General features: G+C 36.2%; 1 protein-coding gene across 4 annotated transcripts; it reads right to left on the bottom strand.

Moving 5' to 3' along the window:
- Positions 1–2,297: 2,297 nt before the first annotated feature.
- Positions 2,298–14,493, bottom strand: LOC18435816 (RHOMBOID-like protein 10, chloroplastic). 4 transcript variants are annotated; one of them, XM_020668205.2, is made up of 9 exons: positions 14,292–14,493; positions 10,388–10,653; positions 4,173–4,227; positions 4,004–4,084; positions 3,824–3,920; positions 3,654–3,721; positions 2,810–2,908; positions 2,663–2,722; positions 2,298–2,579 (listed from the first exon to the last, which is right to left on the bottom strand). In XM_020668205.2, the coding sequence occupies exons 1-8, from the start codon at positions 14,406–14,408 to the stop codon at positions 2,708–2,710; spliced, it is 798 nt and encodes a 265-aa protein (XP_020523864.1). In that variant the 5' UTR covers positions 14,409–14,493; the 3' UTR covers positions 2,298–2,579; positions 2,663–2,707. The 4 variants fall into 4 exon arrangements, with proteins under 4 accessions (XP_020523864.1, XP_011623990.1, XP_088721439.1 ...); XM_011625688.3 differs by having other exon boundaries at positions 2,663–2,704; XM_088865313.1 differs by having other exon boundaries at positions 2,663–2,704; positions 10,388–10,510.
- Between the last annotated feature and the right edge of the window lie 1,408 nt (positions 14,494–15,901).

Raw genomic sequence — 15,901 nt, 5'->3', positions numbered from 1 at the left:
CTTAACAGGCCTTTGACACTTCGACCCTAACCGGGCACAGCGGATCTGGTAGTTGAGGGCGACTCCAAAAACATCATCTCTTAGGCCTCCAGTTCAACTTTTTGTCCTTGGAGGTTAAACTAGATCTTGGACAAAATTTCACACATATGTAGGATATGCGTGTCTTGGGGAGGCACATTTTCAGGGAATCTGATGCAGCTGCCAGAGGGAGCACGGTTTTTCTGATCAGCTACTGTCTTATACTCATTGTAGAGCATTTATCGGACCCCTAAGTGGGTTTTTGTATATGGCAACCGATTGTTAGTTTGCCTTTTTTTTTATTGCACTCTTTGTACCTTCTTATACTCAATACAATATTCAAAAAATAAAAAACTTCACAGAGCTTTTGGCACCCCCACCATGAGTTGCAAGTGCTTATGCCTAAGTGATTCATAGAGCTAAAGAATCTCGGTTCATGTTCAAGCCTTCAAGGCTTGTGCTACATGCATGGTTAAAAGGAATGCTGGTCTGGATCAGAAACGACTGATCCAGTTCAGGAGCCAATGGGATTGTGCTAGTTCCCTAATTATACAGGGAACCGCCCAGTTCATTGACAGAACCAACAGGTTCTATCAACGAACCGGACGGTTCTATTGGTGAACCTGGTGGTTCACCTAGTTCCCACCTATTTTTTAATTTTCTTTATTTGAAATGTTTAAAGCTTTTTTTTTTCACAATGGATTTTATCAATGGACGCCGACGGCTAACATGCCACTTTTTCTTTCACATGGCCCCCTTTTTATGGTGCCTTAAGTTATTAGGGTGGAAATCGTATGGGGTGTGTTAAGTCCTGAAGAGTTAATCCCGAGCAAATTGCTTGAGTTTTGGCTTCTCATGGCTTATGCCTCCTATACACACATTTGTGAAATCATTTGTAACGTATGATATCGCATTTAAGTTATAATTAAATGTAGAAGGGTTTAATATAATTCTATGAGAAGTCGTTTGTGGCTGAATTTTTCATAGTTGTATATTGTCTTGCATGCAGGTAATCTCATTGCGTCCAAATGAATAGAAATGACTTTGAGAATTTCATGAGGTGTTTTTTATCCTCTTTTCTTGCTGTAAATGAGTTGTAATGAGAGTTAGCTAATTGAGTTGTAATGAGAGTTAGCTGTATTTTTTAAGAAGTTTATGGAATTAGGTGTATATACTAGTCTCAAAAAATTGAAGAGTTGCATCTAGGAGACTGGTATCTACACTTACATGACAGAATTAGATAAAGAAAATGCATGATTAGAGAGAAAGGACACAATCAGATAAAAAGGTAACAATTAGGAACTAGAGAAAGAAAGGGTATGGATAGAGAGGGTAAGGAATTAGAGAGAGTTAGATAGGTTAAATACATAATTAGAGAGAGAGGAGTTGGTCAGAGAAAAGGTACTAATAGGGAGAGAGGAATTAAAGATAAAAGACATGGTTAGAGAGAGAGAGAGTTGAGAAACAACAAAATAAAAATAAAAAAAACAAGAGGGGAACTTCTTAATAACATGATGAGTAAACTTCCATAGGAAAAAGGAGCAGGTTCTTATCCCATCACTTCGAAGATGCAGTTTCCTTTTTTTAAACAATTGCTCCTATAACACTTAATGTCAACAAATAATGAAGTGGTATAGTAAACTCAAACTTTCACCTTCCGAACCTAAAAATTCCAGTTATCAAACATGCCATCAGTGTTCCCATGGCATCCCCCCCACCCCCAAATAAAACCCCATTTTCTGCTTCCCCAGTCCTAGAACCATCCAAATACAGATATATGAATCAATCGGGACAGTATAACCCTCTGAGTACAGATCTGAATGCAAAGTGCGCCTTTACAGGGCGCCGACCTCAGGCAAACACCAGGAGGCATCCCCTCAATATCCTTTTTTTTTTTGTTCTGAGAATTTAAAAATCATTTTCAACCCACAAATATCCTTAGTGGTGGTTCATATCGCATGTTGAGATATCATTCGAGATAGAGCATTTTGAAGTGCTCCATATCCCTTTTTTTTTAATGATTTTTGAATTCGGTGTCAAAAGAAGAGATTGCATATGGAGAAATGAGGGGCCACAACACCTTTTCAGTTGAGGCCCCCGCCTCACCAGTTACTTAAACTTTGTTTCCAGGGAAATAAATAAAGGGCATTGGGGGAAGTATATATCTTCTATATCCAAAATATGAAGAAATGAGGGGCCCACAACACCTTTTCGGTTGAGGCCGCCCCGCCTCACCAGTTACTTAAACTTTGTTTGCAGGGAAATAAATAAAGGGCGTGGGAGGAAGTATATATCTTCCATGCTGTAGGAGAAGTATAGAAACTTTTCCCTTTAACAAATATACAAATTTAAATAAAGTAACATGCTCTATGAAAGATATTTCCAAAAGTTCAAATGATAAAAAAAATGTGATTGTACTACTTTAAAATCCTTTGCCTATGAAATAGGAGGCGAATAGGCGCCCTATCTACAAACACTGGTTTTGTCCCAGTACCATGCACAAACTCCCAAGCAGGGCCAACAAACCAAGAAATGGCAGCTCCACCAAGCAAACCACCGAGCTGCAGTTTTCATCAATTTTATCAGACAGTTTCAGTAAATTTAGCATATAAAATATTATAACATTAAGGTAATTAAAACTTACATGACCCCAGTTATCAATCCCTTTAGTTAGAGTGCCAATAACCTGTTATCCAAACCACTTCTATTATGTTTGTCAACAAGTAAAAAGTCATAAAGAAATTAGGAAAGAACTTAGTTCTTGTTTAGGTTAAAGAACTAAGGTGCATACCAGGTTCAGGACAATCACTTGGGCAATATGCTGCAAATCCTGCCACCCCGCCTCATTAAGACTCCGATGCCTCAAAATGAAAACAGTAAAAGAGCCCACCTGATGATAAGAAACCACAACTACAGGTCAATAAGCATCATATTACCAAACAAAAAAGGAAAAAAAAAAAAAACCAATAAGTACCCACATATTTAGCCCCAAAAGAAAAACCCATAAACATCCATACTTTTATCCATGAAAAAATAATAAATAAACAGTAAGAATCCACATTCACACACATTACTACCATACAGCTACTACTTTCATCATCATCGTCATCATCATCACCATCATTAGTAGCAGTACTATTATTACTACCATACAGCAACTCGTAGCAATGGTACTACTATTACTACTGCTGCTGTGCTGCTAGCCATAGAAACTCCTGCTTCTACTACAACCGTAACAATTAGTGAAGTCTCACTAGCACAAGAACATAATATTTATCATAATCGATCACAAAATATTCATATAATTCAATTATAAGAATTATTTACATGATTTAACCATTACTTCTTGTAGCTGTAACAGTAGTAATAACCGAAGGATGGATAGGGGATGCATGTGTTGCACTGTCAATACTGTATGTTTTTGTTTCTGTTTCTTATTTTCCTTAACTGATGATAAATTACATGAGGCGAGTTTACCAGAGAAAATATCCAAAAGTTCTTCCAAAGACAAAAACTAGAAGAGAGAGAGCATGTTTTGCTATCCATTTTCTTTTCAGTGGTAAAACCTCTAGATCAATTGAAAACCAGAAGTCATCCCTAATATAAAGAAAGAGCTTCAAGCCCCGAGAACATACTAGTCCAAATATGGCTCCTGATGCACCAACAGCAGGCGCCTTGCAGAACCGATAACTCATAGCTGAGCCTGAATTTCATGAGAGCAACAGCATATTTCTCGTCAAAAAATAATTACTTCGAGGAAGTCAAACTTCACCTTTCAAAAGAGAAACATATCTTTAGTGCTTACTTGCAATTGCAGAAGCAATGTAAACAGCAAGAAACCTCTTTGGTCCGCAAATGCCCTCAACAGCTGGGCCAATTGAATTAAGAGAGTAAGAATTGACCTGGAAGAAAGAATATTCAAGCTCAATAATTAGAAGAGCATATATAAATAACAAAAAATGCAAAGTTTGAGGTTTAAACATACCATGAGATGCCCAATATTGGCATGCAAAATTGATGAGGTAGCTAGTCTCCATAGCTGGCCTTTATCAATGAGGCTATTTATCTGTTTACACCACCTAACTGGCATAAGCCAAACGATCATTTACTCCTATCCAAATGTTATGCGCTAAAGTATTTTAATTTTCACCAACCTTAGCTCCCCACAAGATCAGCTTCCCCTTGGTCGCAATTTGAGTAACATAAGCTCTGGAAAGTGGGTAAAGAATGAAGAAGATTATTCACCTGCTTAATGTAATCCAATTCAGAATACTATAACAGACGTCTTTCTGTATTACCGACTAACTAAATCAGAAATATCAAAAGCAACTACTCTTAATACCAAGAAACTTACAAGGAAAGGAGGAAATGAAGAAATACTCTAAATACCCAGAAACTTACAAGGAAAGGAAGAAATGAAGAAATACGACAGCAACCAAAGACATTGATTTCCAAACAATGATGTTTCAAATATATAAAAAGCTTCAAGAACAACAATTTCATAACAAAACCAACATCTCTCCTTTAATTTAATTTTCATAATAGTGTATCATTTCTACTCTAGACTACGAGTTTCCTACAATGACATTTGGGATTTCCAGCATTTTAATGTCTTACAAGTTACAATCTCTTTGAGACTTGTATCCATAAATCTGTTATGTGATTGTACTATTACGTTTTCGTCTTTTCCACGAGGAGTTTGGGGCTCTAAAATTACCCTAAAAATTCCCTGAGGCTTTTAAAATCATGCCCTAGGAACTCCTCTGTTTTTTTTTGGTGGGGGGGGGGGGGGGGGGGGTTCAATTTTGGTGAGGGCACCCTGTCTCTGGGCAGGCGCCTAGGCGGCCAAATCCGCATTTTTGAACACTGAGCTCACCAATAATGTGAATATGAAGAGAGCCCTTTGGAACACGTAGTTGAATGCCTTTGAAAAGAATTTGTCATGCAAGACTGAATGAGAAGAAGAAACATTGTCGTCCTACATACACTGCTCAAGAATCTTGCAAAAGCATGAGTCACTAGCAGCATATAACAGGGTAGGACTTTAAACCTAACCATGAAAGTGGCAAGGGTTCCAAGCAAATAAGATCTTTGCCAATGCATCAGCCACTTTATTTTGGCTTCCTGATTTGTGCCGAATCACAAAAGAAAACTTTTGCAAATAAGAAATCCACTTTATATAGTGACTATTCCTTTTTTAAACAATCAAAAATTTCATGGCTTCATGATCAGAAAATAAGATAAACTACATCTAGATGAGATAATGCCTCCAATTTTGAAGTGCCTGCAAAATAACATAAAACTCCATAACATATGTAGAGTATCTAGCCTTAGACTAATTCAACTTTTACTACATAAAGCTATGTACATGCCTTCTTGGCCATGGACAACCCCAATAGCCATGCATGAAGAATCACACTCTACTTGAAAGATCTTCTCAAAATTTTGAAGTGTTAAAATATGAGAACTAGTCACCTTCTCTTTCGCAACCTTGGAACACTCTTCAGCCACTTTTGTCTATTCAAGCGCCCCTTTCCAGATGCAACTAGTAATAAGAGTAATAATAGTGCTGAAATTTCTAACAAACCTCCTATAAAAAGTAGCTAAACCATGGAAACCTCTCAACTCTCCCAGGATTTTTGGTGTAGGTCAGTCCCCAATCGCTTACACTTTAGCTTGATCACCTTAACCCTGATGGCTGAGACCACAAACATAGAATCAACATGTTATCTGTTACACTTTAGCTTGATCACCTTAACCCTGACGGTTGAGACCACAAACATAGAATCACCAAGTTATCTGTCATAAAGGAACACGACATATTCAAGAGCAGCTTCTTCCTGCGAACTACCTCCATACCTACCTCAGATGTATAACACCACAAATTTACCAAATAAAAGGGTGGGAGCACCTAGTTCATTATCCAAGTACATAAGACAATCCAAAACAGCATCACAAGCCACTCTTACCATCTCGAGTTTCGAAGGTTGTTTTCGTCTCATCTCTAGGGTGAATATGGATACGATAATATCCACTTCTCAAACCAATATTAGAAAAAACTTTTAACCTCAGCAACATATCAAGTATATAGAAATGGATAATAGGAAGCAATATTTGACTGTAATCTTATTGATGGCCTACTATCCAAATACATGTGCCAAGATCTTTTTTAGTGTCAATAGGGCAAGGGCCACACATGGACTTAAACTTTCTCATACAAACCCCTGATTTAACAATTTACATGTCTATGCAATTTGTCATGCTATTTTGGACTCATGCAATATTTGAGGTGGGTTAGGAAGACTACTACTACCAAGGATCATATCAATGCAGTCATAAATATCTTTCATGGGAGGTAAATTATCAGGCAAATCCTCAGACATAGAGGCAACATGGGTGATAATCGAAGTAATAGCCGAATCATCATTAGTTATCAACTCATACATGACTCCTCGCTCCTTGCTCTCCTCAAGAAACCAATTTAAAGATAGTATAACCTCTCCTTTCCCCTTCTTGTGCTTAGGATAGTTATCCTCCTGTAAAGATTGCATAGTAATACTAACCCTATACAACCAAAGAGTATAGGTATTGTATTTTCCATGGTGTAATGATCATACTACCCTGAGTGACCCATTAATATATGACATGCATCCATAGGTAATACATTCCACCACACAGACTCCTCATATATTTTCCCAACAGTAAAATTAACCAAGCAAAATGAAATAAAAGGGTTTCCTTACGTCATTGGAACCATGAAACCTGGTATGACTGCAGATGCTTTTCACAATTCAATTTCAGCTTGTCCACCACCTCTAATGATGCTGTATTACTGAAACTTTTGCAGTCAATAATGATCGTGAAACCTTGCTGTGGGTTGTATATCCAGTGTAGGTAATACTGGTTTAAAGCCATGGTTCTTCTATCACCTTCAGGGCTGATAATAACTGTCTAATCACAAGGAATTTGCCTTCATCGGGTAAAAATCAGTGGCACGATCTTCAAGTTCTTCATTTTAAATAGGCCCCGCATTGATGTCTCCTTCATTATCTTCATCCCCCTCATATAGATCTGTTCCAACCTGCCTTTTAGAGCACTTAGGGATGGATGCCAAGGTTCCCCATGCTTACACCATTTAGGCTCCTATTTAGGAATTTGAACAGGCTTATGTTGAGTAGGGCCCTTACATGCTTCAGATACATATCAAGACCAAGAACTTGAGCTAATCACATCTCTCGCTTTTTTGTTTACAACACGCCCTTTTTGAACTGAAGACAATTCAAGACCCAAGGAGCGATTTACATAGTTCTATAATTTCCTTTTAACTATTAGGGCAAACTTTTAAAAAATAAAATAAAATAAGTTGACAATTGTATTGATCATAACTGATAGTCTTCCTTAAGACACAAAATATCATGAGTTTGAATTTTCAAACCACTTACGTACCTCGCAAAGAGTTGATCATCCTTCTTGTTGATCTCATTTCTGCGCACATTAATAGATAGCAACTCATACGTGTATTGTTGCACACTCAACTCCTTATGCCGAAAATAGTTTCAAAAAAAAAAAATCCTTATGCCGGACAAGCTTCTCCATGAAATTTCTGATATAAATTTTGCACATAACCAAATGGAACAAGCTTCTCCTTCAAACACGACGTCATCTACCTCCAAGTCATAATTTTGTGATTGCCATTTCAAACTCAATGTGCCAGACATCGTTGCCACTAGCTTAGGGCATAACCCTTCAACCGGGTAGCAAGGAATACTATCTTCTCTTCTGATAATTGTTTCCACTCAAAGACGATTTCCACAAGCAATCCATTCTAAGAAGTCATGAAGTTCAAATTGACTTGAAAGTTCAGACACATCAACCTGAATTCCTTCATCCATCCCTCAAGAGCACGAACCAAACAGCCTTCTAACATGGATTTTCACCCTCTTCGTCATGAAACAGGTTCATTTCCTCCATGGAAATCGATGCCTTCACTGTCATGAATGAGGGAACCTCACTGTCAAGCTGTTCTTACTTAACTCCTCCCACCACTTTCCTGTTGTCCCTTTGTCCACCAATGTCATCCCAGAGTCCGGAAGATTCCCAATAGTACTTGAGTTTGTTAGATCCTCCTTTCATTTGTAGTAGTAATTATATTGTTATCTATTTCATTTTAGGTCATATATAGAATATAATATTGGAGAGTGCACTTAAGGAAGGACATAGCTACTTTTCTCTAATCCTACTAAGATAGAAATCATTGTCTGACGTCACCTTAATTGGAGATGGGCCTCAGGTCAACTGATGCATCAAATCAACCATGTTCATCATCATCACCATCATCATTCGAGTGATATGCCAACTATATTGGGTCGGCTACATGAAGCATGTTTCGTTGTTCCACTCTATCAAGGGCCATAGCATCAGCCAGACCATAAGTCACCATATCTCTTCTCAATACTTCCATCCATCTCTTTTACGGCACTCCCCTTTCCTTTTTAGAGCCTTCCACTTGAACCAAATCCCCCTCCTAACTAGTGTTGTTCTAAGTTGACGTTGCACATGGCCAAACCACCTAAGTATCCTCATCTTATGTGAATACATACACATTGTGAACTTTTACCCCCAAAAAAAAAGTGGATGATAAGTGAATAAAAAAAATAAATTATCCTTATCAGTTTCACTTACTTTAATCTAACTTCCAACATTTACCTATGTCTTTCTCTACCTCATCATGTTTCACTGTAACTCCCTTCCCCATCCACTTTTGGCCCATACAAAGAATAAATGAAAAGTCAAATGTACAAGATGTCACAGTCATGGTTAGCAAGTCGGTGACTAATAATATATCGGTGAACCAAAACATCGGTAATAAGTCAATTTTATTTCAAAAAATTGGAGGAAACAACCAAGTCAAAATAAGGATCGCTAAAAAATAAGGTAAGTTATTAAATCATGAATATTTTGGATTTGGCTCAAAAAACGAAGTAATAAATCGGATATGTAAAGATGACATAATATAGAATTACGATTTGCAGTTATTATATAGATACATTAAAGCCATTGAACAATAATTTTATGGCCTTAGTGTTGTTAGATTAATACTTGACAATTTATTTTCTAACTTTCAATAAATCTAACAAAAACATCCAAAATGCAATGTTGTATACACTAATAAAACAACAAATAAAAAATAAAAATATAAGACTAATCAAACTTCTCTATGCATAAAGAAAGCAACAAAATGCGTAAGCAAATTCGAATCTCACAATAAATTCCTAGCTGCCTAAATCTTTAGTAATCATTGAATCTCTCGCTTGCTCTCTATAAGGATGCTTTGAATTTAAAGAAAAAAAAGATTTTTCATCGGGTTACTCTTCTTCTAACTCTACCTATTATTTTGATATACAAAATGGTTTTTATATCTTATTTTTGAGGGAATATGTTGCTTGTATTTCTTTGCACATTTTTTAAGGGAACTTATTGGTGAAATTTTTTATGGAATTTTTTGCTAAATCAAGAATTCTTGATTTACTTCCACTGTTAATGTGTTTATCATTAAACCAAGATTCAATAATATTAAGTTAATGAAGAAATAAAGCTATAGGGAAGAAGTTTTTTTAAAAAAAGATAAAATACGGATTTACATTAGTTCTATTTAAAAAATGCGATTTTTTGAAGATCGTTTGAAAAGCTCGTAGTTCTTAACAGATTTCAAAAAATCAGAGATTTTTTCAAAAATCGTGTTTTAAATGGAAACTTGCTAACTATCGTCACAGTGTCAATTAATAACAAATTCAACTACACTTATTGCACACATACCGAAGACATTGGACATGCACATCTTATGTTCAATGACATGGAAATCTATGTAGAAGGAGACTTAATGTTATCAGTTCATATAGCCCTTGTCCATTCAATTATTGCATACTCATGGTAGGAGATCTCTGACATAAGTAATGAGACAGGAGACTCTTATAGTGATATAGTTCGAAAGCATATACTTTGACTCCAGGAACTAAATGGGTAGTTCAAGAAGAGTCAATCACTGGAGGTCCATCCACTTCTAGTCTATTGTGCATATATTTCTCGCAGTTATTTGCACATCACGGTATCTAAAGTTTTGCTAATTTACAATAATGAAAAGCCTGTGTTGTTCATGAAAAGGAAAGAAGCGTACGTTAATTTGGTAGCAGATAAAGGCAATTACAAGTTTAAGATCATGTGGCAACTCTATACTTTGTCCTCATTCCAATTTTCTATTTCTGTTTTTGATTCAAAAGAATCATTACTAATCCAAAGAATTATTCATTAAATGCACATTACGAAATGAATTTGTATCCCATGTAATGAAATGGATGCTGCTGAGACTTACAAAATATTCACCGCAAGAAGTACATTGGTCCAGATCCTTACATTTGATGATTTACCGCTAGAAGTCTCTAAACTTGAATTCACCTTACTGGACTTAGCCTCCAACTCACACTTTGTTTCTTTCCTATTATTAAAGAAGCACCAAAAAGATGAAGTTGAGGATAAGAAAACATCAGATAACGCTCCTAGGAAATCAAATCTATCTGAGAGAAGTGCCCTTTTCTTCCAATTCTTGCTGCTAATTGTGAGTTCAAGATAGTGGGGCTCCTGTAGTTGCACCAACGATAGATCAGAAAACAGAGAAGCGAATTTGCATGCAGATTGAGTTTTATTGGAATGCAAGCTTGCAAGCATTCATGCAATAGCGAGTTCTACAGGACTATAATAAATACATTTAATTATACAATAATAGAGAAGGTTAATAACCATTTATATGATACCATAATGTTAATAATGTTCATCATCCGAGACTTATCCAAACTATTTGGGGTCGGCACACGAATTATGTTTCGCCATCTCGCTCTATCAAGGGTCATACCGTCAGTCATACCATAAGTGTCTTTTCTCGTTCTCACTCTTTCCTCCATGTCCTTCTGAGCCTCCCCTTGCCCTTTTAGAACCTTCAGGTTGAATCAAATCACCCCCCTAACTGTTGTTGTTCTAGAACGATGTTGCACATGGCCACCACCTAAGTACACTTTCTTTCATCTTATTGCCTATTGGAGCTACCCCTAAGTTCCCTTGGATGTATTCGTTGTGAATTCTATCCTTCTTATCTTGCCACTCATCCACCTCAACATCCTCATCTCAGCTTTACTCATTCTATGGAGATGTTGTTTTTTGACCACCTAACATTCCCTCTCATAAAGCATGGCTGGTCTTGCGGCCGTCATATAGATGTCCAAATATCTATCGAAATTAATGTGAGCTAAAAACCCAATTTTGTGCCAATGATTAAATGTTGTATCTGTACATAAGGTAAATATTTTTTATCCATATAATGTAATTGTGTTCATATATGCTCATATATCTATTGAGAATGATAAATAAAGGAAAATCAATTGTATGAGTTTAAAAAGAAAAACAAATATCTCCAATATGAGCATTAACATAGGAAATCAGGTAGAAAGTGTGATTAACATGAAACTATGAGGCCCGCAATAAAAAGAGTTTCCTATGTCATGCATTTGATTACAAAAATCATTGCCACATCCCCTTTACCAGAAAACATGCTACCTGCACAGTTTCATGGATAGGGCATCCACATTATCACGGCCAAAGCATTGAGAATAGGGAGTTAATTTGGATAAAAAAAGAATTCTACCTGATATGGCATAACCCATTGCACAGCTCAACATATAAATACTAATTTCATTACCTTTCCAATGTCAAAAAGGATAAACACTGTTAGGCATAAATCATGATCGGAAATCTACTATTGCTCTAGTCATGTCATAGATCATTTCAACTGCATTATCAGTCCATTTAGCATTAATAGTTTACTAAGTAATGATAAACTCATTACCCAAAAGACCCATAACATATATTATTATTAGCAATAAAACAATGTAACAATTTCCTTTCCTTTAAGTGGAATGGCCATAGAAGAGACCAAATATAGAGTAAGTTACTTATCACAGGAAATTTCGCCCCAAAACCATCAACAAACATCCAGGATAAGGGTAATAATTTACACTTATGCTAATATTGACTTTTTATGTTCACAAACACTCTTTAAGAACTCAGATGCCCCAGGCCCTAAGCAGGCACATGGAGTGAAGGGATCTCTAGGTGCCCACCTAGATGGCCAGTTAGGCATGTCCCTCCTCCTCAGCTAGGCAAATCGCCAAGGGGTAGGAGGGGCCCTGGGCCATGGCAGGCTCCTCCTCTCCTCCTTAGCTAGGCACATCACCTAGGTTCCTCCTCCGCCTCCAACATCAAACACCAGGAGCACACAACATCAAACACTTGGAATGCATAAACGCAACATACATTTGGAGCTCACACACTTCTTATTCAGATACAACATGAAACACTTTGGGTGAACAAATAACATCCAACACGTGAAGTTTACAGATACAAAACGTGCACACAGCATCAAACATTTGGGGGCTTCTTTGAACAAACAATTGGAGCGCACACATTTTTCTTAACACAACATCAAGCATTTGGATAGCATCTTTAACACACAAATTTTCACAAGGCACCCTCCCAGGTGCACAAAGCAGTACCTTCTGAATTCTTAAACACTGTTCACAAAAAATTCAACAAACAAATGGCCGCCAACCTTTCGCATTAGCCGTTTGGGGTTAGATTTGGAATCATGTCTGAGAATCCCAATAAATTTGCCTAAATGAATGTATGATGTTCTCAAACAAGCTGATGCATGACCACGTGGAGGCAAATGATTATGCACCTCACTTGTACTTCTAGTATTTCTTAATACCAGGCATCTTTTAATATGCAATTGTGCACTTTGAGTGAACACCTTTGACTACATTGGTTAAATCCTTAAATTTGGAATTCAACAAAAATGGTGTTATTAGTATTTTTAATTCCAATGGTGTTATCAGTATTTGTAATTCAAAACATTTCTTCATAAATTAATTCAAGTGACATCTAGGTAATTGCACAGTTTACTTTGATACATTTTGTCTTGTTGGGCATTCTTTTAGAAATATATATAGCTCTTACACTTGCAATGAATTCTAATCATGTTTCATTTGTAGCTCTAGTGATTCATATTTAAATAAAAAGTGTCAAGGTCGAACGAAATGACATTGTTCATCATGAGGATGATGAATAAGATGAGAAATACTTCCAGTTATATGATACTCATAAATGGTGTTCTGCTCCGAGAAAACACATGTTGGAGCTGTATTTCATGGTGGCAAATGTTGAGGTTAGAAGAATGAGAATCGTGCATATTATCATTGTAAGTACTACTAACATATGTGAATTACATAGTTATGGTGCCATACCCAAGGTTAGCAAAAGTTGGCTCAGCTCCGGGCAACACATGGTTCCCTTGCTTGGTTCTGTTTAGGCAGGCATCTAGAGATCCCAGAAGGGGCAGCCCTCAGTGCCTATCATTGTGTTTGATGAACTTGTTTATCCCCAACTTTGCAGAATCATTTGATCATGCAGACGTAAAATTGAAAGAAATATACAGATATGGTAACAGAACTCAAAAGTCAAATTCCTTCCTTTTATAAGTAATACATCATTTCCTCCTTCATTTTTGTCTTTTTTTCTAAATGGTGGTGGAATGAGATCTGTGATCAGTGTCGACTAGGAAATCATAGTTTCAGAAAAGAATTTGCATAAATCCAATGCCACATATTCAAACAACATTTTTTCTATAGCAGCGACCTCCAGTCATCAAGCCTAAATCTTTAGCACAAACCCTCAATTCATTGAAGTCAAAAGGCATCATCATCTTAGGTCAGTTATCTCTCAATAAGTGGGAACCACCCCAAAACTCCCTGAACTGCGATCACGCCATACAGAACTATTTTCAGTGCTTTAGATTCGGTGAACAGTTATTTTCTCTTTTTGTGCCAAGATTTTGGAAACCCATATTAAAAACCACGCTCATTCTCACAGAAAACAACACATGATAATCAATACTAGTTTTCCCATCCTTATCCTCTGGTTCGTAAATGTTCTCTCAATCCAAAAATGTCCATAAACTCTAAGAAGAAAACAAATACAAGTCTATTTCCTACAAAATATGAATAAGTAGTACAGGTTTTCTTGAAAGAAAAACGGTGCCAATGGAAGAAAAAAAGAAATAGCAGGGTAAGAAGAATACTCGTTCCTCTTATGATTTTCCACGGAACAATGGATTAGCACGTACAACATGTATTTTTAAATCAAGAAAACGCAGAAGAAGAGAAACTCACTGAATAAATGTGGGTTCTCTGAATTCGGACAATGTTTATTCCGGTGGCGATGCTCATTGAATACTTGGGTCTGTGTTTCCCGAACCAGGAAGAATAATGGGGAGGAAGGGCAGCCATGACCCAAGTCTTTCTCCGTCCTTTTGCTAAGAGTCTTTTCCTTGTGGGAACTCGAGTCCCTGAAATATTGAAGCGTCAAAAAAAAACAGATAAAACAATGAAATGTTTCCAAGGAATACAAACTGACCCTTACTATCGTTCATTACATTTAAAATTACGTGGTTGTGAGTGCGTCGTTATTTAGACTCAAAGTTAAAAAATAAAATAAATAAATAAATAATCCTTGAATTTCATGCACACCCCACCTCAAGCCATTAAAGTTGACCACAATTGTTACCGGTGATTGTAAAATCAAATCGGAACGGTTAATCGGACATAGGTCGGAAGCGGTTTAACCGGCCTAACCGGTCAACTAGCCGATTCAACTTACTAACCAGGCAAGTTCCATGTGGTTAAAACATTATTGAAAAAAATACAAAAAAATCTACTAAAATATAAAAAACATATAAAGGATGATTAAAAACAAAACACATTCAAATAAAGTTGAAAATTAATGAAAAAATTGGATTTCAAATGATCGATTTGTGTTTAGGGGTATTTTTAAAATTTTCAAAAAAGATGAAAAAATATAAAAGTAAATATTGATGACCAAAATAATTTCTAATCTTTACCATAATGTAAAGAATATTAAAAATGTATTACAAACCAAATTCTTTATTTTTTAAATTTTATTTACAATTTTTTGAAATTTTTTTTTAACTATCAGCAAATCACTAAAACTGAAACCGAAACCGACCAAGTTCGACTCCGATCTAACTTGGCGGTTACCAGTTATATTGCCCGATTTTTCCAACATGGGTTGTGACCTTTTGTCTCATAGTCTATTGTTCCTTTCGAGTTAAGAAGGGTCGACAGGTTATCTCGTTTTTCTTCTTTTCTATTTTTTCCAAAATGCCCCTGCTTTGGTCTGTGGACTTTAATTCTTGACTACGGATGTCAAAGCCCCAGAAGCCAATGCTTTTAAGACGCGATTTTGTATCATGAAAATTTGAACTCAATAGTTTTGTTACCACTACAGACCATGCTCAGGCTTTCATGACTTGACTTTAGATACTTTAGACATTAATTATCCAAAGTTGAAACTTTTAACTTGACTTCAAAACTTGGAAATCATAAATTAATAATTTCTTTATCACTTCCCAATTGGGAACTTCAAGATCCGAACTCGTGGTATTTTGAAAAAAAAATAAAAAAATAAAAAAAGCTTAGGTATATGAATGTAAAATACAACTTTGGGAGGGCATATCTATAATAATGGATAGTTAGGTGGAATTAGCCTAAATTTTTCTTATTTCAATTACTTTACAAATTATTCTAAGATAAAATTTGGGGTGTCTCCTCTTCTCATAGGGCGCACCTGATTGAAAATAAGAAATATTTCTTGCATCAAAAAATGACAAAAATATTTCTAAAACCTCTAGGGTATTAGATTTTTTAAGTTTATTATAAGGTTTTTAGGAAGCATTTGAGATTGGAAACATTTCAGATGTTAA

Source organism: Amborella trichopoda, chromosome 4 (genome assembly GCF_054954075.1).
Source record: "Amborella trichopoda isolate Santa Cruz 75 chromosome 4, AtrichopodaSantaCruz75HAP2 v2.0, whole genome shotgun sequence".
In the NCBI taxonomy this organism is placed as follows: domain Eukaryota; kingdom Viridiplantae; phylum Streptophyta; class Magnoliopsida; order Amborellales; family Amborellaceae; genus Amborella; species Amborella trichopoda.
This window is presented reverse-complemented; position numbering and strand designations above follow the sequence as displayed.